Here is a 27,546-nt window from a genome sequence, read left to right as displayed (position 1 = left end):
GATATTTTTCCTTTTTTCCAAAAGGTGCGTAGTGGCTAAGAAATGGCTTCATTTTTACCGCCGAAAGGACGTTGTGAATCTCAAAACAGCATGCATATGTGGAGTGCATTTCACTCCCGAAGATTTCTAAAGATATATGCAATATGAATTAATATTTCATATTTATATAATATAAATATTAATAGCAGCCTAAAATAAATTGAATACATGATATGATTATTAAAATATCTACATCTTTTTATAAACATCACTATCCGGTATGGAGTCTTTATATCTGTTTGTTGGGTAGATGCTGGTTGTCCGGCGGATGCACCCGCTGCTAAACCTGACTGTCGTGTGTCTGTTTTTTGGAGGTCCAATTGGTAAATTTTCTTCGAAAACTTTATGTCAAACACGAAATTTGATCGGTTCTCCTATATCCACGAATAAATCATGCTTAGCACCATCTTCTAGTGGGTATTCCCATACCCAAGCTTGTCAGCTTCCTCGAACCGGGAAGGATGTTGTAATGCAGATGGCGGTATTAATATATCATCAAGGAATCCAAGGGTATATATGTATAAGAAGCGCCATCCTCCTGTAGGATTATTAAATCTTTAAGCGATACGATATCTTTCGGCGCAGAGACCCAAATTTAATAAAACCTATTACAATAAAATGCAAGTTTAGTAATTTCACATATACATACACATAGATTGAACTTACTTTATTGGCCAATTTTCGTTTGATCTCATCCCTTATTGCCTCCACCAATTCCAAATTAAATTGATCCGGTGCTTAAAGGCCGTGGTTAAATAAAACACAATGTTTAAAATTTCATTGGTTTTTTTTAATTTGTCAATATTTCGGCTTCAGTCTGAAGCCATCTTCAGGACTGTAAGTAAACACAAATGTATAAAAAGGGGGCTTTCATTTCAGATACATGGTCATTAAAATTTACGTTATGCAACTAGGTATACATATAAACGAGACACAACTTAAGCTGGAGTCATTGGTGCCGTATGTCGTATCGCTGTATCCGTATCCCTAACGTAATCAGCTGTTTATCGTTAGGACGGTAAACCAAAACCCAATTGGTTGGCTACGATACGGTTACGACCTTAGCGGCACCAATAATCGACTGCATTGATTCTCATAAGGTTGGTCGAATCAGCTGTTATAAGGTTACTGATAAAGCACCAATGTCTCCAGCTTAACACTTGTGGTTATTCTTTATCGACTGATCATATGTTCGGAAAACAAAAGTAAAATAAAAATCAAAAATGTATAAAATTTTAAAGTACAGTAAGTGTAAGCTAAAATACGCACAAACAAATATATAGGGATACAAACAATAGAACAACGAATATGTCGTCATCCAACATTATGATTTGTTGATCCCAAGTATGCTGCTAGCGGAATAATTTCTGTACGCTGCTTTCTTTCATGTGCGCCGTGAGACTTGCATTTTGTGTTGTTGCTTAAGCAATAAATTGCGATATGCATATGCGCATTGGTCTGTGTCACTTTTAAAATTAATTCTCTTATCATTAGGCGTGTTCATAATGTGGAGCATTTCCATGGTGAAGCGCTTATTATATTGTTTCTCTATGTCCAATATAGTAACATTCTGGAAATCGGGATAGTGGCCCGTATCCTTACAGTGGGCCGTTAAGGCCGTTTTATTTTCCGAAGCGTTGTTCTTAAGTTTAATATTGGACTTATGGCCGGAAATCCTTGTCTTTAATTTTAATTTTGTTGTCCCCACATATACCTTCTCGCATAAGTGAGACCCGTCACCGTTGCATGGGATTCTGTATATTAGGTTGGATTTCTCATCCTTTGGAGTTCTGTCCTTTGTATTACTGTAAATTTGTTTCAATGTATTGTTATATGTGAACGCTATTTTGACCTTTTCTTTGTCATATAAATCCGATCTCTTGATCCTCTCTGCTATTCTTGGGACATAGGTTATCGCTTTGTATATTTTGTTATTTGCTTCTTCGGGTTTACGTTCACTACGTGCTCTGGTATAGAAATTTCGGACCAGTTTACTGACCAAGCTACTTGGAAACTCATTATCCTCTAGAGTTTTTTTGATGATCGTGATATTCTTCTTGTGGTACATTCTGTCGCTTATTGTAAGTACCCGTCTTATGAAGCTTTTGGCGGTATTTATTATTGTACTTTTTTTGTGTTTTGAATAATAATTAGTCTTCCCGAGGCTGTGGGTTTTCTGTACCAGTCAATATATAATTTGTTGTTTCTCCTATTGATTAACGTGTCCAAGTACGGTAGTTGACCATCTTTCTCAACCTCTATTGTAAATTTAATGCTTCTGCTGTAGCTGGGCCCGAAATATGCCCTCTCGACCGAAAACAAGAAATTTCCTCCATTTAAGTTTATAGCAGACGGGGAAAACATTATACAAACGGCGAAAGATAAGGAATCACAAGAAGTGGCAAGAAACAACTTCACGACACTGATACACGACCATCTAAAAAACAATACGATTTCCACACGAGACAAATTCACACGCAAAATACTGGAAGAGACAAAACGGTTCCTCAAACACAACAAACAATTACTTGTACTCAATGCCGACAAGGGCAACGCTACAGTGGTGATAGACAAAAACGAATACGATACAAAGATTCAGACACTGGTGAACGACATCTCTACCTACAGAGATTTAAAACGCGATCCGACGAACAAGCTACAAGACAAAAACAATGAGATTGTTCAAAGGATGTTCAACAGCGGTGCCATAGATATCCAAGAAAAGAACAAGCTACTGTGTAAAAATGCTATTACTCCCAGAATCTATGGATTACAAAAAATTCATAAAGAAGGTATACCACTCCGACCTATTTGGTCATCTATCGACTCCCCGTCATACAACCTCTGTAAATATGTCGTGAGAATACTCAAAAATATCACTTGTTCTTCTAAATATAATATCGATGACTCAACAGAATTTAAAAGTAAGGTCAATGGCACATATATTTATGATGATGAAAGCCTTGTTTCCTTGGACGTAGTCTCCTTGTTCCCAAGCATTCCGGTTGATTTAGCCATTGAAATCATATCCGCAAAGTGGGAAAACATAAAAGAATATACATCCTTAACAAGGGAACTATTTATCACAATGGTGAAATTTTGCATAAAAGAGAATCGATATTTTAAATACAATGAAAAAATATACGAACAACGTACAGGAATGCCCATGGGCTCACCAGCCTCCCCAGTCATAGCTGACATTGTCATGGAGGAGCTGCTAACAAGATTCGAAAATGAAACTACTAGCAAACCACGCCTACTTACAAAGTATGTAGATGACTTATTTGCCATTGTAAAAACTGAACAAATTGGAAACATTCTCACTGAACTCAACAGCTACAGCAGAAGCATTAAATTTACAATAGAGGTTGAGAAAGATGGTCAACTACCGTACTTGGACACGTTAATCAATAGGAGAAACAACAAATTATATATTGACTGGTACAGAAAACCCACAGCCTCGGGAAGACTAATTAACTATTATTCAAAACACGAAAAAAGTACAATAATAAATACCGCCAAAAGCTTCATAAGACGGGTACTTACAATAAGCGACAGAATGTACCACAAGAAGAATATCACGATCATCAAAAAAACTCTAGAGGATAATGAGTTTCCAAGTAGCTTGGTCAATAAACTGGTCCGAAATTTCTATACCAGAGCACGTAGTGAACGTAAACCCGAAGAAGCAAATAACAAAATATACAAAGCGATAACCTATGTCCCAAGAATAGCAGAGAGGATCAAGAGATCGGATTTATATGACAAAGAAAAGGTCAAAATAGCGTTCACATATAACAATACATTGAAACAAATTTACAGTAATACAAAGGACAGAATTCCAAAGGATGAGAAATCCAACCTAATATACAGAATCCCATGCAACGGTGACGGGTCTCACTTATGCGAGAAGGTATATGTGGGGACAACAAAATTAAAATTAAAGACAAGGATTTCCGGCCATAAGTCCAATATTAAACTTAGGAACAACGCTTCGGAAAATAAAACGGCCTTAACGACCCACTGTAAGGATACGGGCCACTATCCCGATTTCCAGAATGTTACTATATTGGACATAGAGAAACAATATAATAAGCGCTTCACCATGGAAATGCTCCACATTATGAACCCGCCTAATGATAAGAGAATTAATTTTAAAAGTGACACAGACCAATGCGCATATGCATATCGCAATTTATTGCTTAAGCAACAACACAAAATGCAAGTCTCACGGCGCACATGAAAGAAAGCAGCGTACAGAAATTATTCCGCTAGCAGCATACTTGGTATATCAACATTCAAGTTGATATTTAAAAAATCTTTTATTTTGATTTTAAGTATAAAAATTTATTTTTGTTTATTTTTGAGTTTAGATATTTTCCAACTAATTAGAATTTTCTTTTTTTGAAGTTATTCAAAATTTTAAGTTAACACGAAAACTCAATTAAAATTATTTAAAAAATTAAAGTAAAGAGTACAAAGTAGTTAACACTATATTTATTCCCCCTCCAAGAAAATTTGAAACAAACAAATTATTAATTAATATTAAATGTAACCTTTTTTTGTTTTTTGTTGTTTAATGTATTTGTATTTAAATTAGTGTTAATAAGTATGTTTGCTGGTTTAAGTAAATCAATTGAAATATTTTTAATAGTATTATTGTATTGAATTGTAAATGTTTTATGTTTCTTAGATATAACTTTAAAAGGTCCTTCATAAGGTGATTCTAAATTAGATTTACGAAGAACTTTAACAAAAACATACTCACAATTTTCTAATTGTTTAGGAACGAAAACATTTTCTTTGTTATGATGAAAAACTTTAGAACGAACAAGTGAAAAATATTCTCTTATTTTATGAAAAGCGTCATTAGAAAAATCATGTTCTTTATTACTATTTGAAATGATTAATTCACCAGGTATTCTAAGTGTTTGGCCATAAACAAGTTCAGCAGATGAACATTTTAAATCTTCTTTAATAGAAGTTCGTAAACCAAGTAGAATGAATGGTAAAATGTCAGACCAATGAACCGAGTCGTTTGATGCTATAATTGCTGCTTTTAAAGTTCGATGAAATCTCTCTATCATGCCATTTGCTTGGGGATGGTAAGGAGATGTATGAATTTTATGAGAACCTAAAAGTTTAGTTAATTCCGTAAAAAATTTTGAGGTGAATTGTGAACCTTGATCTACTGTAATATTCAATGGTATACCAAATCGTGGTATATAATTTTGAATAAAAGTTTTTACTATAGTATTTGTTGAAATATCTTTAAGTGGATAAGCTTCAGGCCAACGTGAAAATCTGTCAATAATTGTTAAAATATAATAATTTCCATTTGAAATTGGAAGAGGTCCAACAATATCCATATGAATATGTTCAAAACGGCCTGATGGTATTTGAATTTTTTGGATAGGAGATTTAGTATGTCTTAAAATTTTGGATTTTTGACAATTGATGCAAGATGAAGTCCAATCGTTAATCTCTTTACGCATGTTAGGCCAATAATATTTATTTTGAATTAATTTTCTAGTTGTTCTTATACTTGGATGAGATAATGAGTGAATTTTGTCAAATATAATTCTTCTCATAGAATGTGGAACATAAGGTCGAAAAGGTTGTACAGAAACATCACACCATATATTTAAATTAATAACTGGAATATGAATTTCTTTTAAATTATTTTTAGAATTTTGATCAGAATTGGTTTTTTGTAAAAATGTATCAGTTTGCTGTTCTTTATATAAAGTTTCTAAATTTATATCTTGAGTTGAAATTGCATTTATTTCTGGAATACGGGAAAGTGTGTCGGCAACTATGTTGTCTTTTCCACGTATATATTGAATATCATTTGTAAATTGAGCAATATATTCAAGATGACGTAGTTGACGAGGAGATCTATCTACTTTAGAATTTAGAACATGAATTAAAGGTTTATGATCAGTATAAATTGTAAAAGTTCTACCTTCAAGAAAATGTTTAAAATGTTTAATTGAATTATAAATTGCCAAAAGTTCACGATCAAGTGTTGAATATTTAGTTTCTGTTGTAGTTAATTTTCTTGAAAAATAAGCTAAAGGTTCTAGTATATTATTGCTAGTTTGTTGAAGAACTGCTCCAATAGCAACATTTGATGCATCTACTGCTAATGATAAAGTACCATTTTTGTCGAAATGTGTAAGTAAAGTATTTTTAGCAAAAAGTTTTTTAACATTTTCGAAAGCTGTTGTGGTTTCATTTGTCCAATTTAATTGTTTGAGTTTGTTTTTAATTGCATGTGTTAACATGTCATGAAGAGGACTAAGTTCTGTTGCTAACATTTTAATATATCTGTGATAGTAATTTATCATACCTAAAAATTTTTGTAATTTATTTATAGAAATTGGTTTTTCAAAATTTGTTATGATTTCAATTCTATCTAAAGATGGTTTAATACCTTCGCCTGAAATTTCGTAACTTAAAAAATTTAATTTATTTACACCGAGAGTACATTTTGAAGGTTTTATATTTAAATTATATTCTTCAAGTCTTTTGAAAACTGATTTTAAATGATTTATATGTTGATCTTCATTATCACTGGCAATAAGAATGTCATCAATGTACGTAAATACAAAATCGAAATCAGAAAATACTTCATTAATAAAGCGTTGGAAAGTTTGAGCACTGTTTCGTAAACCGAAAGGCATTCTTACGAATTCAAACATTCCAAAAGGGGTAGTTATTGCAGTTTTATGAATGTCTTCTTCTGCCATTGGAATTTGGTGGTAAGCACGCACAAGATCAATTTTGGAAAAAAATTGTTTGTTTTTTAAATCAATTGTTAAATCGTGAAAAAGGTAAAGGATACCGATCTGGTGTAGTAATAAAATTAAGTCTTCGATAGTCTCCGCAAGGTCTCCAATCATTTGGTTCTTTTTTAGGAACGAGATGAAGTGGAGATGCAATAGGAGAATTTGAGGGTCTGCATATAGCAGTTTTAACTAAAAATTCAAATTCAGCTTTAGCAATTTTAAGTTTGATTGGATCAAGACGTCTGGGTTTCGAAAATGGTAAAATACCTTTTGTTTCTATCCTGTGAACCGTATGGTGTTTAACTTTTTTAGTATAATCTGGTTCGCAGGTAATTGATGGAAATTCATTAAGTAATTTTGAAAACTTATTTTCGACAATAGGAATTTTGAGTGAGAAAATATCAGAATATCCAGAAGATCCAGTAACTTTAATTTTTGTAGTAGAATCCATTATTTCTTTATTTTTAATATTGACAATAATTCCGAATTTTTCTAAAAAGTTTGCTCCTAAAATTGGTGTATCAATATTCGCAATAATGAATGGAAATTCAAAATCTCTTCTTAAACCTAAATCAATTTTAAGTAGTTTTGTACCGAAAGTTTCAATTGAAGAACCGTTTGCTGCAGTCAAAGTAAGATCCGAATTTCTTTTATAAATTTTAAATTTAGAAAAAGGAATAACTGATACAACTGCACCGGTATCGATAAGAAAATTAAGTTTATTGAATTTATCAAATATGAATAGGCGACGAGTAGGTTTAATAATAGTTCCATTATCCGTCACCGTCATAATGGATCGTTTCAGTTTCAATTTTGTTCGGAATTTGAATTGAGATTTTGATTAAAATTGCATGGGGGTATACATTTAAGAGCGTTATTCTTAAATTTTTTGTGATACCAACAAATATTTGTTTGTGAAGTAAAATTACGATTGTTTGAAACATTTCTTGATCCTGAAAAATTTCGAGATTTAGATCTATTTCTATCTTTAGATCTTGAACGGATTTGTAATTGATTAATATCATTAGAAATTTTATTTAAATTTTGAAAAATAGCCGTGGTTAATTCAGTTAAATTTTTAACGCATTGTTCTAAAATATTATTATTTATACTTGAGACTACAGGAGATTTGGAAGAATGAGGTTTATTGATTAAATCAAAAAGTTTGTCAGCTAAAATAATAATTTCATCTCTGTTTTGATTATTATTGGAAGTCAAATGAGTTTGTATTTCTTGTGGTAATTTACGAATCCACAATTTAAAGAGTAATTCTTGACTAACTATGGAGTCAGAACCTATAAGTGATTTCATAAATCTGAATAATTCAGATGGTGAACGATCACCAAGTTCAGTTTTTGAAAATAATTGTTCTAATCGTTTTTCTTCGCTAAGAGAAAATCTTTCACATAGAATTTTTTTGATTGTATCATATTTATTAAAAAGAGGAGGAGGGTTAATAACATCTAAAATTTTAGATATAGTATCTCGTTGAAGAGTAATTAGAACATTTTGAAATTTTAAATTATCATCATTGATATTGTTAATTTCAAATTGTCCTTCAACAAGCAAAAACCAGGCATCAGGACAATCTTGCCAAAATTGTGGTAATTTAATAGATTTAGTAGAAGGAAAATTTGTAAAGTTATCTTGTGTTGAAGTATTTTGTGTTGTTTTAGAGATGTTGTTTTGTGTTGTATTAATGTTAGAATTTTGAGTTGTATTGTGAGTCATGATGTTATTTGTATGGTTGATATTTTGATTTTCTGAATTTGTAAAATTACGAGTTCGTATTGGTGAACGTAGAACCATATGAAAAGAAATTTAAATGAAAAATTTGAAAATAACAAAGTATTTAAGAATTTTTTTGAAAAGGAGTTAACAATTTAAATACAATATTTAATTTTATATAAAAAATAAATAAATTTAAATAACTTATATTAAAATTTTTAAGATATAAAAATAATCTTAAAATAAATTTGAAATTTTAATTTAATATTAAAATAAAAATTGTATTTAGAAAAAGTTAAAATTATTTAAAATTTATATTTACGATTTATTACTATGGAAGAGTTGATTGATAAATTTAAATATGCAATGGCTTTAAAATATAATGATGCTCTTATTTGTGTAGAGGACGTTAAAGATCATGAATGGTTCCAATAAACGGTACACTATATGACGATGTTGCTTGTTGAATGTTAAAATACTTGGATATACGAATGAAATGTAGGGAGAGGTTAGTGACACTATTTTGTAGATGAACTTCCTGAGTAATGCTGGATCAATTTTCTACAGCTGTGGTTGTATTTAAAACAGTGGCAGTATTGTTTTGATCTGGCATTTATTTTTAAAAATGAGTTTTAGCGTATTTACACTTCTCGTTTTAAGCGTTTTATATTGCGTAACTTAAAAATATGTTGCAATGTGTTGCGAAAAATCACTCAAAAATTAAATTTTTTTAATTATTTCACAATTTTTTATTGCATTTTTAACATTTTATTATTTCTATCAAAGTTATTTTTGTTTAGTTCCAGCGGCTGGTGTTTTAATATTTTTTTTTTTTTGATTCTTCTATATCACATAACGGTACTCATCCTGTTCGATATTTGTTTTAATTGTTGATTTCTTCTCACTAGTGTTAACAGATGTACCGCACAAATGTTGAGGGTAGATGGATGCGTATTTCATCCTGTTAATTTCGGTTATTGATTTTTTATTTAAATTTTAATGGTTGTTCTTGTTGTATGAAAATGCACTGAATATACTTTTAAAATTTATATTAAACAGCATTCAAGGATGTGATGATTCGGAGCAGGACCGTGTGCACATTTGCTGAAACCGGTAGATAGCTTGTAATTGGTCCAGGTAACTTTAAACAAATTTTCTTTGGTAGCACGTCACTTAGTTGCACTTTTATTTGCGGTATTTTATTGGTCAATAGCTTTGTGATACGTAAAGCGTCACATTCAGTGATTGTATCACATATAGACTTATATAAACATTTAGGTCCGTTGGTAGAATCGCCAATATATCAACATTCAAGTTGATATTTAAAAAATCTTTTATTTTGATTTTAAGTATAAAAATTTATTTTTGTTTATTTTTGAGTTTAGATATTTTCCAACTAATTAGAATTTTCTTTTTTTGAAGTTATTCAAAATTTTAAGGTAACACGAAAACTCAATTAAAATTATTTTAAAAATTAAAGTAAAGAGTACAAAGTAGTTAACACTATACTTGGGATCAACAAATCATAATGTTGGATGACGACATATTCGTTGTTCTATTGTTTGTATACCTATATATTTGTTTGTGCGTATTTTAGCTTACACTTACTGTACTTTAAAATTGTATACATTTTTGATGTTTATTTTACTTTTGTTTTCCGAACATATGATCAGTCGATAAAGAATAACCACAAGTGTAAGTTGTGTCTCGTTTATATATATACCTAGTTGCATAACGTAAATTTTAATGACCATGTATCTGAAATGAATGCCCCCTTTTCATACATTTGTGTTTACTTACAGTCCTGAATATGGCTTCAGACTGAAGCCGAAATATTGACAAATTAAAAAAAACCAATGAAATTTTAAACATTGTGTTTTATTTAACCACGGCCTTTAAGCTCATTATTATTAACATAACGTAAACGCATAAGGCTATAAAATTACCAAAAATTGATCCGGTGCTATACGGATGGTGTCCTTCAATTCTGCGTTCTGTAAAAATTAAAGTGGTTATTGGAAGTGTAAGGGAATTAATAGGCTTCTCGAAAGATAACCTAAGAATCCTAACAGCTATTCTTACAGGACACTGTAGACTGAACAGTCACATGCAAAAGCTGGGTATAATATCGAACAACACATACCGATTTTGTGATCGAACAGCGGAGACGACGGAGCATATCCTCCTTGAGTGTAACGTAATCTCAAGACGCAGGGCTAAGTTTATGGGCTCACCATGGCCAGAGCATTATCCCATCAAATCCCTCAAGCCAGGTGAACTGCTAGGGTTCATCAGAGATGTCGGCTTGGATGAGGTACTGTGAAGTAGCAATAGACCAATGGTCGCAGTGCGATCCTCACTTAATTATCTATCTATCTATTAAGAGTGTGGATTTGGAGGAGAGAGAATAATGAGGTTAATCCTACACAGGAACAGACGATCGTTTGCATCAGGTGAGTACGAAAGCAATCAAACTAATGCATTTTTGCTGTTAAGGCAACAGAAGTACGAAAAAAACTTAATTCCATGTAATATTACCTGATGTACAATCATTGCAACGTATACTATAGCCAGCTTCATTTCCCAATTCCACGCCCATTTCCGAGCTATGGGCGCTGCAACCCGCAAGGCAGCTACACGTCTAGGTTGTGTAAAACAGATTTGTAAACCCAGCATCAACTATTAAAATCTGAAAAGATGATATATTAACTTTGTAGGTTTTCAAATTGTGCTGTCCTTTACCTGATGCTCTTTTACTGCAGCTATTAGATCCTCTTTAAATGGATAAACGATATTGAATATAATTAGCACCATTGCGGGCTATAATCTGTATCAAGCCATTGATTATAGACTTCCAACATACTCAAATGATCACCATGCATATGATTGAAGTCCTTACGAGCTGTATCGGAATTTATGATTTTATTTTTTGGCCGATATAATATTGCCCTATTCACAGAAAGCATCGCAGTAATTGATACCAATTCTTCGGAACATTTGTACCTAAAATTACGGAATCCAAATTTAATAATCCTGTTTACAATGTATGGAATTCCGAGTATGAAATCAAACTAAATTATACGCATTGGTTAATTACTTTTCAAATTCGGAATGCAATTTAAAATTCCAATATACATATACAGAGTTGAAATAAAAGGTAGTTACATTTCATTTATATCAGGGTTGAATTCAAAACCTTAAACTAGGTACATATGTTATTAACACCAACTATTGGATTAACTGGAATTAGGCTATACGTCTACCCAATTTTGTTAGTTCACCATGATGATTGACAGCACCCAAAATTGTATAATTGTTCTAGAGCTAAGTTTCGGCGATATTTGTAGCCAGCACAACTTTCCTAGCATTGGGTGGTGTAGGTTCGAAAATGTTTGCTTGCATATCATTTGGTAGATTTGTATACACTGGTATTATGACAAGTTCACGTATTTTTGGAACCAAAACGCTTAACACGATCTTTTAAAACTTCTTGGCATGTTTCAACTTCATCTTGTATACGAAATATAGGCGCATCATCAAAGAATTTTGAAAATTTATCAGCATCCATAGTTGCGCTGGAAATTAAAAGCTTTGGTAATTCTGTACGACAGCATTACACTGCTAATACGCGTCCAAAAATATCAAGAGAGGTGATAAACGACGCGTCTTAACATCAGTATAAATAATCCGAAACCAGAAAAGAAAAATTTTGAGTTGTTCAAAAGATATTAACGAAAAACAGATCCGCGGGTCCCTCCGAAACCGGAGGCGGAATCCACAATATTTTTTCGCAGAACACCTTTCTGCATTGACGGCCTTCGGCCGCGCTTATAAAAAATTCCCCTGCTTTGTTTCAACACCGCGGTGCACCGGTTTGGAGACCAAAACTATATCCACGCAAAACACTTTTACCCACAGTTTTTCTTGTGGATACAACAAAATCATTAAAATTACAACAACGACATGCAAATTTTCAATTTTGTTTGCAAATATCTCCGAAAAGAAATAAAATTTTCAATTTCCGCTTTCGGATTCGTGATCCTGGGTCCACAGCGCGTCTTTTGACAAGTCTTTCTCCCCATATTTTTGGACGAGTTTTAGCAGTTGTACCCTAAAGTAAAGAAAAAACCGATATTTTTGGTAGTGTATTAGCAGTCGACCCCTCAACTAGACTTCTACCGATATAAGAATCATCAAATATTTGGAAAACTTAAATTTGAGAAAATTACCTACTCTTTTTCAAATCCTACGGCATGTAATAACGCGTTATCCTTACCAATCTACGGCCTCTTTAATGTTTTCCGCAATTTGTAGCGACTGCTTTTTATTTCACAAAAATACAAAAAACGTTTGCAAATAGTGTTTACATATCGCTCATTTACTTCAATAGTGTCATAACTTAAAAAACATGACTTTTGAGTTAATTACATAGAAACGTACCCAATATCATGATCTGTGTTGTGTAAATAAAATCATTGTGATCAGTTAAAAATTTAAAATGTGCTTAAAAATGAAAATGTGCTTTTATATGCGCAACATATGGCAGTTAAAATCTTTGAATGGCTCCCCTGGAAAATTTTGTTTTTTGAGTTATAATACTATTGACGTAAATGTGCGATATGTTAATATTGAGTTGACGATAATAACGATACATATACGGTTGAAAACATTTTAATTAAACAATTATTCATTAAAATAAAAGGAAATTTACACAAAAAGATTTTGTATTTTGTATAAAAAACTATAGAATATCATATTAGCTGTTCGCTCAAGGGTCTACTGTGACGTAGATGCGCAGAACGAAGCAATTTTGAACTCGTGAATGCACAATCTTCTGTGTGTGATTTGTGCGTCACGCTTGACTGCTTGAGCGAATGAAAGAGAGAAAAAACAAAAGCTAAAGGAAAATGACGTCAAGATTACCCATAAACAACAGCTGATCTTTTGTTTACATGTGCAATGCACAATCTTGTTTGTGTGATTTGTGCTGAGCGTACCGAGTGTTTGCCGACACAACTACTTCCTTTTTCCGATACCTTAGTAGTCGATGTAAAAGCACTGAGTACTCGATGGAAAAGTATCGACTACAAATTTTGTTGGTATCGGGTCAAAAGTGAGAATACCTAATTGTTTTTTCTAGTATCGTTTCATCCCTAAAGCTGGAGACATTGGTGTTTTATCGGTAACCGTATCGGTAACCTTATAACAGCTGATTCGACCAACCGTATGAGAATCAATGCAACCGATTATTGGTGCCGCTAAGGTCGTAACCGTATCGTAGCCAACCAATAGGGTTTTGGTGTACCGTCCTAACGATAAACAGCTGATTACGTTAGGGATACGGATACAGCGATACGACATACGGCACCAATGACTCCGGCTTTAGTCTCCTTACTGGTTTACTTGTGGACATAGTACACAGAGACCAAAACTATTTCAGCGCAAAACACTTTTACCTACAGTTTTTCTTGTGGATACAACAAAATCATTAAAATTACAACAACCACATGTAAATTTTCAAATTTGTTTACAAATATCTCCGAAAAGAAACAAAATTTTCAATTTCCGCTTTCGGATTCGTGATTCTGGGTCCAAAGCGCGTCTTTTGATACCTCTCCCCATATTTTTGGACGAGTTTTAGCAGTTGTACCCTAAAGTAAAGAAATACCGATATTTTTGGTAGTGTATTAGCAGTCGACCCCTCAACTAGACTTCTACCGATATAAGAATAATTAAATGTTTGGAAAACTTAAATTTGAGAAAATTACCTACCCTCTTTCAAATCCTACGATATGTAATAACGCGTTTTCCTTACCAATTGACGGCCTTTTTAATGTTTTCCGCAATTTGTAGCAACTGCTTTTTGTGTTCACAAAAATAAACAAAACGTTCGGCAAATAGTGTTTACATTTCGCTCATTTATTTCAATAGTGTCATAACTCAAAAAGCATGAATTTTGAGTTAATAACATAGAAACCTACCCAATATCATGATCTATGTTGTGTAAAAAAAATCTTTGCGACCAGTTAAAAATTTACCACGTGCTATAAAAATGAAAATGTGCTTTTATATGCGCAACATATGGCAGTTAAAATCTTTGAATGGCTCCGGTGGAAAATATTGTTTTTTGAGTTATGACACTATTGAAGTAAATGAGCGATATGTTAAAATTGAGTTGACGATAAGAACGATACATTTACGGTTGAAAACATTTTAATTAAACAATTATTCATTAAAATAAAAGGAAATTTGCACAAAAACATCTTGTATTTTGTATGAAAAACTATAGAACAGCATATCAGCTGTTCGCTCAAGGGTCTACTGTGACATATATGCGGAGAACGAAGCAATTTTGAACTCGTGAATGCGCAATCTTCTGTGTGTGATTTGTGCGCTCGCACTTGATTTGTAATTTGTGCATCACACTTGACTGTTTGAGCGAATAAAAGAAAGAGAGAAAAAAAAGCTAAAGGAAAATTACGTAAGAATTGCCCATAAAAAACAGCGGTAGTAGTGCAGTTTAGGGGCCCCACCCTAAGGTTGGGCTAAGATTTTCGAGTGAGGTATCAAAAGACGCGTATTAATCTCGAGAACAATAATCCGAAGGCGGAAAAGAAACATTTTATCTCTGTCCGGAGATATTTGCAGTTGAAGTTGGCGATTTTCATGTGGTTGTTGTTGTGTTGTACCAACAAAAAAAATTGTGCATCACCGTGGCGGTAGCCACGGTTATACCACACAACCGGACTTGGCATGGCGTAGCCCAGGGTTATTTTTTATAAGCGCGGCCGAAGGCTGCCAACGCAGAAATGTGTTCTGCGCAAAAATACTACGGATCCCTCTTCCGGTTTCGGAAGTACCCGCGGGTCTTTTTTCGGTTTTTCGTTAATATCTTTTGAACGGGTAAAAAAAGTTCACTTCCGCTTCAAGATTCTTGATCTAGACGTGAATACGCGTCTTTTGATACCTCACTCAATTTTAGGGTGTGGCCCCTAAACTGCACAATTACCAAAACAGCTGATCTTTTGTTTAATAGTAATAATAATAATAATAATAATAATAAATGTCGACACATCTACTTCCTTTTTCCGATACCTTAGTAGTCGATGCAAAAGCACTGACTACTCGTTGCAAAAGTATCGACTACAAATTTTGTTGGTATCGGGTCAAAAGTGTGAATACCTAATTGTATTTTCTAGTCTCGTTTCATCCCTAAGTCTCCTTAGTGGTTTATTTGTGGAGTTCTTTTAATTTTTACTGAACCAAGTAGATTCGCTCAAATGGATACAAGTGATCTATATATCGATTACCTCTGTCGGACCTGTATGATTAAACTGAAAGCCTTCAGGACTGAAGGCAGCAATGAACCACAACATCAATCTATTTTTGAAACTATTGAGGAATGCGACGAATTACGAATAACTGACTTGTTATCCAGCACAATACCTCAAATAGTGGAAGTGCAGCTAAGTGACGAGCTACCAAAAAAAATTTGTTGTAAATGCTTGCACCAATTGATTAGTGTGTATCGGTTCCAAAAATTGTGCGTCCAATCCGACCATAAGATGCGAGAAATGGTTTCTAAAAAATGGGATGATTTAAACATGTCGATGATGGAGGCAGCAATTGAAGATGAAGTATTACCAAACGACACAGATTCATACCCGTTGAGCAGTTGCCAGCCCAAATGCACTCGTCAAAACTCACTTCTTCCAGAAACCGAAACGGCTCTTGAAGGCAGACAGCAAGCAATTGAGTCGGAATCAGCACAATGGAGTACTGCTGAGCATTTACTAAAAAACGAATTACTGGATTTTTGTGAAAATTCGCAAGGCGAGTTAAACGAATTTATCAAAAACGATCCCATTGAAGATGAAGAAAATACTGAATATAGCGATACAATCCAAGCGCAAGGCGAGTTAAGTGAATTTATCAAAAACGAGCCCATTGAAGATGATGAAGAAAATACCGAATATAGCCACACAATTCATTCAACAACCTCTGTGACCAAAGAAGAATTTACAACGGAAGAGCAAAAAGTAACTGTGCCGTAAGTATAAGGATTATATTGCTAACTTTTTATTTTATGTATGAATATCGCATCTATTAGTTCGTCCCCAGCTAACATAGGATACCATAAGGAGCAGCGTTAGGATACCCAGCGCAATGCCCGCGTCATTTTAGGGTGGCTCGGAAGATGCTCGAATTGGAGCGTATTCGACGTAGAAAATATTCTTTGAAAATGTAAGAAAAAATGCTTCCTTTTGAGAGACTCATTACTTCTCCTTTGATAGAATTTTTTACTTCTGGATTATTGAAATTTTTCGAAAACTTTTTTTTAGTTTGGGCTAATAATTGAGCAATAACCGCCAAAAGGGCTGGGGAATATTATGTTTGAATTTCTGTTTGTGATATAAACCGACAGTCCATCGAAGCCCTACTACATCGCACGTTTAGTTGTAAACTGATTAAACTCAAAATTTTGACTTTTTTAAATCTTTCGATATACCAACAAAACAAACTAAGAAGATTATGCTGACATTTATAGAATACTCAGAAAGACCAAAATAGCGGACATATATGCCTTTGAATCTCAATTCCATAATGGAAGTCTATGAAAAAATAAAACTTTGCGTTTTCCCAACAAAATAAAATTTTGAATTACATCTGTTTACAATAAAATGGGCCACATATTGGAACGAAGTTACAATTTTGAATTAGTGCAAATCAAGGCTGTTTGTTTATATTTTTTGGTGCTTGCAATTTATCCGTTAAGTCTTATGTAAAGGAAAATTTGTCGATTTGGGGCAAATCTTTTTACCATTTCGTTTGAAAGATTTGTAAAATTTTAAAATATAAGGTCATGACACGCCTAGAAGGTTTAATGTGGTCATGTTAATTGTTTCCGATATGGTCGCACTATTACGTTAATGGTGCTTGGTTACCGGAACATACGGGATCTATATTCGGCAAAGGACTATTAACTATTAACATGGATAACACTCCCCAAAGCCTTCGGGGAATGTCTTTATCGTTAATACAAGAAGATTTAAGCTTTAAGGTGATGTATACATATTTGTTTATACTTTATACAAAAAAATTGGGACATACCCTTTTTTCCCGTTTTTCACAGTTTGACGTCTATTTTATGTGGTTAGCTTAGGTTAGAGTGACCACCGTTGCGAGCACCAGTGCACTTAGGCCCGAAAAGGTCCCATTGTGATACCACGTGGAACTCTCCCCTACTCAAACCAACAGGTCGATACAGCAAACGTCAGGTGTATCTTAGGTTCCAACTTAGCCAGATCGTCAAGGAAAGGAGATCCCAGAGATTTCTTCCTTCAAAGCGCAGGACAATCGCACAGAAAATGTTTGATTGTTTCTATCTCCTCTTCGTCTTTGCAGCTCCTGCAGTAGTCATAGCGAGCACCCAGTCGTTTTGCCTCCCAATTGCTATGTGGCCGGTTATAAGTCCAACCATCCCATTAAATCTATTGGCAACACATTAAAATTAGTGTCCAGCGCCTCCGCAGGGGTGGTGCGCAGAGCACCCCACACAGATTAGAGCACTTCTTTGTACCTTCTGGAATACCCGTAGGTTTGACTTAGTATCTAAGCTCGTCCACCAGACCACTGCCCGTATAAAAGAATTGGTCTAACCACAGCGGTGTAGAGCCACAGGGTAATATACGGTGATAATCCCCATCTTCGCGCAACAGCTCCTCTACAGCTGTTCAGTGCGATCGTTGCTTTTTTCACACGCTCCTCAGCGTTTTCCCTCCAGGTTTCCTATCCAAAATTACTCGTAGGTATTTGGCAGAGTCCCTCAGCGTTAGGGTCATACTCGTTAGCACCGGCAGCTGCAACGCAGGTATCTTGTATTTCCTGGTGAACAGAACCAGTTCAGTTTCGGCTGAATTGACCGATAGACCTTTACTCTTAGTCGAGTTCTCCACCACTCTCAGCTTTGTTTGCATTATATTGGATAGTGTCCGCGGAAACATCCCGCTAACTAACAGCGCAAGGTCATCTGCATATGCGATTACCCTGCCGCAACCGTCCTTCTCAAGAAGAACCAATAGCTCATTAAGTGTGGCAACCCATAGAAATGGAGAAAGTAACCCACCCTGTGGGGTGCCCCTCCGTATGTGTTTGACCACCGTACAGCCTGTCAGATTAGCATGAACCTTTCTTCACAACAGTAACTGCTGAACACGTTTCACTAGCCCCGGATCGGCCCCAAGCCGATTAGTGCATCAGTTATCACAGAGGGCGTAACATTGTTGAAAGCTCACTCAGTGTCGAGAAAAGCTATGAGTGTGAAGTCCTTGTACGCCAAGGATTTCTCGATCTGGGAGGCAACTGCTTGTAAAGCCGTCTCCGTGGACTTTCCATCCATATACGCATGCTGGGATGTCGATAACTTCCCCTCCAAGGACTGCCTTAGTGTACAGTCCAATAACCTCTCGAGTGTCTTCAGCTGGAAAGATGTCAGGCAAATAGGTCGAAAGTCTTTAGGGGTCACGTGACACGTCCTTACAGGTTATATAGGTGACCCTTGAATCGTTCCAACCCCGTGGAATATGGTTAAGAATACAAACTCCTTTGAAAATGTTATACAACCACAAAGAACTAAGCTCAATTGTTTGCTGGAGTTGTACCGGAGCCAACCCATCCGGCCCTGGTGCTTTGAAGAGCATGAACGACGTTAGAGCCCATTTAATTTTACCCATAGTAATGAACTTCCCCTCATACGGCTCATCAGTGTGAGTATCCCTCCAGTTCATTACTTCATCACTAGCGCCCGGAAAGGGCGTACTCAGAAGCAGGCAAAGAGTGCTCTCTGCCGAATCCGTCCATGTCCCATCAGATCCAGAGAGCACCTTTCTAAGCCTATATCCCTCAGACACCGTCTCCATTTCGCTACAAAACTTCCGCCAGGAGGTCCTCTTCGACGACCTTAGCAGTTTATTATAATCCCCTAGGATCATCTTGTATGCATCCCATTTTTCAACCTCCCTGGAGGCTTTAGCAAGATTGAATGCTTTTCGACATGCCTTGAGTAGATTATCTATGTCCCTGTTCCAGCATGGTGGTTTGGTCTTACCCCTAGATTTCTTCCTAGAACAGGCCTTATCAAGAGCCTCCCCGCATGCATTCGTGAACGAGTGAACCATATTATCCAGCTCTGCAGAGTTCTAGGGTATATTAACACTGAATCCGGAGAGCCTCCTTTGAAGCTCCTCACTGTAGATAAGCCAGTTGACGTTTTAATGTTTCTATGCCAGACAGTTTTCAGTTTTTTATGTAACATATCGTTAAAAAAATTACTTTTTTACATCCATTTATAAGGGCGAGTCGAGAAAAGATTCATAAAATCCATTTCAAGTTCCGCAATTTACAATTTAAGTTGGGAATTTGTATTTAAAGTTCAGATTTTAAAAATTGGGTGTCCGTATACCTCTGAAAAGTCGAGATTTTTTTCTGCCTTTTTGTGGTTGTTTCATTGGTCCGAACATAATTGCCGTCTTTCAGTGAGTTTTACAGCTCCGGCTTACGCTCAATTCTCACGGGAATGCTCTGGATCATTGAGAGACTTGAGAAGCAGATGTCGTGAAATTTTCGCACACGTGAAATGTTATAGGCAGATGTCGCCGCTGTTTTTCATTTAACTCATACGACAAAAGGCTAAGCAGCGACATCTATTTTTGAAAAAGGTAGGTATTTTAAGGGCCGCGTTGCCAACCTAAAAAAAAGTAATTAACAAATTATCTGGCTCACAAATTGAACCAGACTTCTATCTGGATTTATCTGGATCAAATCGTTGTTGTTGCATTTACATGCAAAATTATTTATCTGGATCAGGATTTTGCCACCGGATGATAGCTAATGTAATAATAGAAGGTGGAGGAAGATTTGACAGCTATCAAATCGAACGCCCTTAGCTCCAGTGACCTCCAGGTTGTATTTTGGAAGCACAAGAGAATGGGGCATAAAAAAAGAGCCCGATTTTTAAAATAGTACTTAATTTCATACTTTTTTTATTTATGGTTGGAATTGGATTGCAAAGTAAAGAAACGATTTGAAATATAATTTAAGTAAAAAAACACACACGCGGCCACCGTGGTGTGAGGGTAGCGTGCTCCGCCTATCACGCCGTATGCCCTGGGTTCAACTCCCGGGCAAAGCAACATCAAAATTTTAGAAATAAGGTTTTTCAATTAGAAGAAAAATTTTCTAAGCGGGGTCGCCCCTCGGCAGTGTTTGGCAAGCGCTCCGGGTGTATTTCTGCCATGAAAAGCTCTCAGTGAAAACTCATCTGCCTTGCAGATGCCGTTCGGAGTCGGCATAAAACATGTAGGTCCTGTCCGGCCAATTTGTAGGAAAAATCAAGAGGAGCACGACGCAAATTGGAAGAGAAGCTCGGCCTTAGATCTCTTCGGAGGTTATCGCGCCTTACATTTATTTTATTTTTTTTTTTTTTTTTTTTTTTTAAAAAACACATAGTTTTTTTTCGGCTTAACAATCATTAGTGTTTTTTTATATTGAGAAAAGTATGAATTATAAGCCCAATGCGTTTTACCGCTTAGATTAAAACTCAATTTAAAAGGAAAATCAAACAAACAAAATCATTAAATAGAATTGTCACACGTTTGAATGATAGAAAAGTCAACACAAAGCGGAATTTGAGAAAAAAGTGATGCCGTTGTATATTTTTTCAGAAAAAACGATTTGTATAGTTTTACATACATTTTTTCCTCTGAATAAAAAAGGAGTTTTGTAAAGCGACCACATTCTTATTTCTAAGGGCGTTCAAGATGGCGGCGTTAGAGCGAGAAACTGCTTAAATCCGCCACCTTCTATAATTCCATCATGGGTCCGGATATTTTCATTGGAACAAATTTTCAAACCAATAAGTTTTTTACATACAAAATTATTTATCTGGCTCAGGATCTTTGCTTACACCAAAGAGGATAAATACAATAAGAGCCGTCACTCGTTATTTTGTGGCGAGTATCTCGCTGGAAATTGAAAAAATTGATGCCGAATGTTTTCTGAGAGGGACATTTTTAATTGTCTCGCATTTATCCATGCCGTGCAGGCCCCTTGTGCAACTGTGATTTTTGGAAAGAGAATTAAATAAATTAATTAAATACAGTCGAAATATAAACACAAATACCCCACGAAAATGTATAGAAGACGTTTATATACATCTCGCCCAAAAAAAAAGTAGCGACTACCTCTCAGTATACATCGAGTAAATGCCAAAAAAATAACGAGTGACGGCTCTTATTGTATTTATTCTCTTTGCTGACACACACAAAAACTGCCAAGTTTTATGTTTCCATTCCATACCGTTCGCACCAACACCAATACACAGATTTTGACAATTTCAACAGACATATTTTGTTGCTTTACAGATGAGCCAACCTGTATATAGTTGAACCATGGATTTATTACAATACTGTTTTTGCAGTTTCTGTTTGTGTTGCTTTTTTGCCAAACATTAAAAAAAAATATTCGTCGGGAAATTATTTACAATGACAACTTCCGGGTTGGGGTAACTCTGTAGGAACAATTCATTTTTCTCCGCGAAAGCTAAAACCACGAATTCGAAAGCGGAAATTAAAAATTGTATTTCTTTCAAATAAAGCGAAAAATGGCCCGGATCACTCGGAAAGGGATGGTGGGATCCAAAGTATCTGTTCGTCCTGTAATTGATGACGCTATACTACTATGGCCATAGTCGTTGCAGTTGGTAACGCTATGTTCTTTGCTACCAGGTCTACACGTGTAATGTGCAGAACGCCAAACAGTTCAGTCATCGGGGTTGTTTTCAGGGCTCCCGCCATGCTAAGCAAAAGCTGCATACCCCCTCTAATTTTTTTAAGTTAGGTTTGTTTTTCCTGTGACTGTCCACCAAACAAGCATTCCAAAGTATAGGATAGGGTCTACAATCGCTGTAAATACCCAATGGGAGAGAGAGGGAGATAAACCCTACGTCCACCCCAGCATTATTTTACATGCATAAAGCACCGTCGAAGCTTCTCTTCTCTCCTCCATGTTAAGCAACTTATTGTCTAGGATGATCCCTAGATATTTTGTGCAAGGTTTCTCCTGCAGGGTCACCCCTCCTAACTTAGACCCAGTTCAATTTAGGACCGTACACCTCTTAGTAAACAAGACCATATCCATCTTCTCTGCGTTGGCTGTCAACCCGTCATTAGATGCGCAATTATGAATATTCCAATTTTACTAAGAAATAAATACAAGAAAGCTCCTGGATATTTTGTTATAATGTGATATTAAAATTTCCATGGAAAGCAAAAAATGTTCTAACTTTTAAAAGTAGAGGAGAGAATAGAAGAAAGGAGAGGAGCAGAGAAGAGATGAGAATAGAAAAGAAAAGGAAGAAAGGAAAGGAAATTTTACGCACTTTTACAAGGCGTCATGTTCAAAACACGATTGAAAATAAATAATACGTCCAGAAACTAATATTTTCTTTGCTTTGCAAAAACTTTTATCAACAATATTTTTTTTAAGAAAATAATTTTAATTCGAATAACAAAAGGCTCAATTTTACTTATAAACTATTGTAACGAATTTAGGGAAATTCCGCTTATTTGAAACCTTCTGCTAATGTTCGAATCGCTGAACTATCGGAATAAATAACTGCAATATTCTGTTTGTAAAATGGTCTTTATTCGACTACTTTAGGAGCAGTACAATTATACTGCACTTCGCAACTAATAGCGTGTTTAAATCAAACTGATTAGTTATTACTCAGCTTGCGCTGCTTTTATAATCTCGGTTTTCTCGTTCATCCATTCCTCCTAAGGTCTAGTGATTTCGCGAAAATCTGTTCCAGAACAATTGTATCTCCTGCTTGGTTAACAGCTATATACATGTATATAGGTAGTCCATGCCTCTCGCATAGCCATATACGTATGTGTGACTACTTCGGCTGATGACCACATGTATGTGTGTGAAATATCTCTTCGTTGCCTTGTATGTATGTGTGTAAATGATGATTAATGTATTCGTGTACACAAATGCGTCTTGCTTAATGTTTTTGTTGTTGCGTGATTATTTACCAACAGCCTAGTGATGTCAACATCCGCCTCACTATTTTAAACTGAGTTTAAACCACACAACTTATTTGAATACACAAAGCGATTTTTCATCACTCACTGTTGTAATTCATATTTTTAGCAATTCACAATATAGCGTTCAAAACAGTTTTTTGCTCTTGAAAAATTGTGTTTTGCTGAGAGAGGGTTTGGATATAAGCCGAAGATATTCTTTAAGGCTCTTTTGCCGAACGGCAAGTTAAGTTTTTTAACTTAAAATTAACCTAACATGAGGAGTTAAACTCATACATTTTTGACACATTTTTGAAATTAGCTCTGAGCTAAAAAAAAATAACTTGTCGTTCTGCAAGTGGGCATCAAAATACTAAAAAGCTTTAAGACCGTGTTTAAATTTGAACATACTCGACTTTTTAGTAGCCGAATTTCAATTTAGTTACAAAATTCAAATCCTCGCTTCCTTTTAATATCAAAAAATAAACTTGTTATTTTTTGTTTGTCTTGATTACCTGTTGTTTTTTTGTTTTGTTTTTTGTTTTATTTTTTTTTTTCAGATACAAAAGCATAAGTGACAAGAAGGAGCAATACCAATACCCGTGCGATGTTTGTGGCAAACATTTTCAAACAACACGGTACTTAAAAAGACATAAACGAATTCATAGTGGCGAAAAGCCCCATAAATGTGATTTTTGTGAAATGCGGTAAGTTGTCTTAACAATCCTCGTCTTAATATATTTATCTACATTTTTTCTAACTTTATTTCTGCCTGTGTTAAATAGATTTATACAAGCTTCGGACCTAAACCAGCATATGCGTACTCATACGGGTGAACAACCATATAAATGCAAATACTGCGAACGGTGCTTTGCTACAAAAGGTGTACTGAATGAGCATTTACGTGTTCATCATCTGGGTGATAATATACACAGGTGTAAGTTTTGTCCCTTAGCTTTTCGTTTGGCTTCGGAGCTACGGTTCCACTCGACTACGCATAAAGACGAAGATCCAGAGACGCGTGAGCGAAATATGGCGGCTTTAAGGGAAGAAGAGGCTAAATTAGAAGTTAACAGGTAAAATGGCATTCATAAACTCCGTAGCCTGTGATCTTATATTAAGATTAATTACTCCGTAAAGCGCAGAATCCAGGGTCGGTATCTTGTTATACGATCCGTGATCGAAAACAATTTTTTACATCGCAATGTCTCTTAAATGGTGAATCGGATAAACGCAATATGCTAAATAGTGGCTACGTGTACTAATTGCAATTCATTCTAATTTTTACGAATAGCTTGACAAAATCATATTTATTGTTTAAGTGAAAGCGTTTTTCGATACGTGATCGTATTTCACGATACGGACCCAGATCATAAGAAAACGCTCAACAATTTTTTATTTTCCCCTTGTCGACATGGCTTGAAGTAATTTTATTTAAAAATATCAATTTTGCTTTTTTATTTAGCATTTTCTTCACAAAATTTCGTTAAAGATGCGGTTTTCGTGCATTATGATCTGGCTACCGCGCTTAACTATAAAATTCCAAAAATAATTATTGCCCTATTGGTATTTTTATTTAAAGTGGGTAACTCTTTATACTGACAAAATTTTGGTAAACCTAATCAAATATGCAATATCATTTTCACTACTCTCCATGTCAAGCTTTAAATGTTGAAAGTTATTTAATTTCAACTTTCACTACACTGCATCCAATTGAAGTTTATTTGACAGATAATTTTTTTATATTAAAAAAATCATAAAGAAGAAGCACTGGAGGTAGTTTAAATTTTATTTTGTAAGTCTAGGCAATTCACGAGGTCGTCTTCGTCGAAGGTGCTATTATTTGTAAACCCTCATGAATGATTTGCTGTTACTTCTCATATAAAATTTGGATTTGAAATCAAAACACACTTCGCGGCCGAAGCTGCAAACCCAGAAAGAGAACGTGACCTAGCGAGATAAGCCTTTACACTAGGAATCTAAACTTAGACATTAAGCTGATGGAAAAGACCCCGACTACTTAAAAAAGTGCTTACAGTTTTAATCTTAACAAAACGTGGATGAAGAGTTGCTCTCCACAACATAGCATGTGTACACCAAAGGCAAGTCGGTAGACATTGGTGGTAATAAGCATAGAGAAAGCCCTGGAATATAAGGAATATGATCTAGCAGTCTTCTTACAAAATTACTAGATAATGAATTAATCGAAGAAAGCTATTCTAACTACAACAGTCCTCTTATCCTAGTTTCTAAAAAAAAAAATAAATGCCAAAAAAGCATACAGAATGTGCGTTGATTTTCGCGCAGTTAAAAAGAAACTAATAGCTGACAAATTTCCATTAGCACGAATCGATGATATTTTAGACAATCATGGCAGAGCCAAATTTTTCTCAACCCTAGACCTTTTTTCTGGATTTCATCAAAACCATTACACGTAGATTCACGCGATATAACCTCATTTTCTACTGATCGCGGAGCGTATCGATGGAAGGTGTTGCCATTTAGTTTGAACATTGCACCAAATTCGTTTTCAAGAATGATGACCATCGCATTTTCAGGAATTCCACCCACCTAATGTAGCTTTTCTCTATGTAGACGACATTATCGTCATTGGCTGTAGCGAATCCCATCACATAAAAAAATTGTTATGGTTTCGCATCTATGATGGAAGCAGTAAGGAAGGCGGTCGGCATGATGTGGTGGTGCACAGTGGCTAGTCATTGTCGGCTGGGGCGGGTCCTTGCCAACATTACTGTTCCTGCGCCATAAACAGAAAAAAGTTCCTATCATGCCTATCAAAAAACTCAGCTGTCAGATTCAAAAAAAAAACTGACAGAAGCGCAGAGACCGACTCAAAACGCTTATAATTCAAAATAAAACAACACCCGGCCGAACCGGATGTCACGGACAGACCGTTAACATTCAAAACTTTAAATTCAAATTCAAAAAGTAGAAACTCAAAAAAAAAAAATATCTAACGCAAAAGGAGACAAAGCTAACCGAACCGGAAATGACCGGTTACTAACTGATAAAATTTTAAAATCAAAAAAAAAAAAACGCTGAAAATAAAATTAAAAAAAAAAGCTGAAAAGGGAAAATAAACAAAAAGGGCCGAATATATAGAGGGGCGCCGCGGGTGGTGTTGCTACGCCCGGTGCTATGCCCACCCTCAAAATCCATGGCCACCGACGCACCTATTTTTCGGTGGCCCTTACCTGATAACCCTAAGTGCCTTCTAAATTAATGGCGACGCCAGCATTCCCATTTTAAATATTAATTTATTTACAATTCATTTCAGTGAAACTTAGACTATATTTATATTAAATTTATCCTAGGTAAACCTCCGAGGTTAAGACTAGCTAACTTTCCTCTTTTTCCGATTAGCATAAGTTTTTGCGTAGTCATATAAAATGTGTTTAGTTATAAGTGGAAGTTTAGTTATACAAAAACAAAAGAGAAAAACGGGTGCTAAAGGGGTTTAATTATAATCCCCTTTCTTTCGGTTGTTTTTAAACAAGTTATCTATTACGGATTCAATTTTTATAAAACGAAATTATCTTACCAAAAATTTAACAGATGATACATATGTGTAATACAGATGTAAATGAAACAAAAAAATAGCTTGTCCTATTAACCAATACTTTATATATAAAAGGGATTAAAAGCAAAAAAAACATGTGCATACTTTTTTTGAAATTGTAGGTGTGGGCTGCACATAACTGAGTTGAAGCTAGAAAATTTCTGGTCTCAACTTTAAGATTGAGTATTTCCATTATTGCTAATAATTTTAGACCTTTCCTTGAAAAAAAAATTTTGTCTTTTTCTGTTTTATTTCTGTGTTAATTATTTTAGCTTATCTCATCTTATTTCATTTTATCTTAATTTAGTTTAACTCATTTATTTTA

General features: G+C 34.9%; 1 protein-coding gene across 1 annotated transcript in view; it reads left to right on the top strand.

Annotated features, from left to right (window-relative positions):
* LOC137248423 (uncharacterized) overlaps nucleotides 1–27,546 on the top strand; it is a 396,800-nt gene that overhangs the window by 180,118 nt on the left and 189,136 nt on the right. The window contains exons 17-19 of the mRNA XM_067779361.1: nucleotides 15,785–16,608; nucleotides 24,202–24,348; nucleotides 24,427–24,717. Coding sequence (XP_067635462.1) covers nucleotides 15,785–16,608; nucleotides 24,202–24,348; nucleotides 24,427–24,717 — 1,262 coding nt within the window. The remainder of the gene's footprint in view (nucleotides 1–15,784; nucleotides 16,609–24,201; nucleotides 24,349–24,426; nucleotides 24,718–27,546) is intronic.

The sequence above is a fragment of the Eurosta solidaginis genome, chromosome 4, assembly GCF_040869045.1.
Source record: "Eurosta solidaginis isolate ZX-2024a chromosome 4, ASM4086904v1, whole genome shotgun sequence".
Taxonomy (NCBI): domain Eukaryota; kingdom Metazoa; phylum Arthropoda; class Insecta; order Diptera; family Tephritidae; genus Eurosta; species Eurosta solidaginis.
Note: the sequence above shows the minus strand (reverse complement) of the source record. Positions and strands in the feature narration are given on the sequence as shown.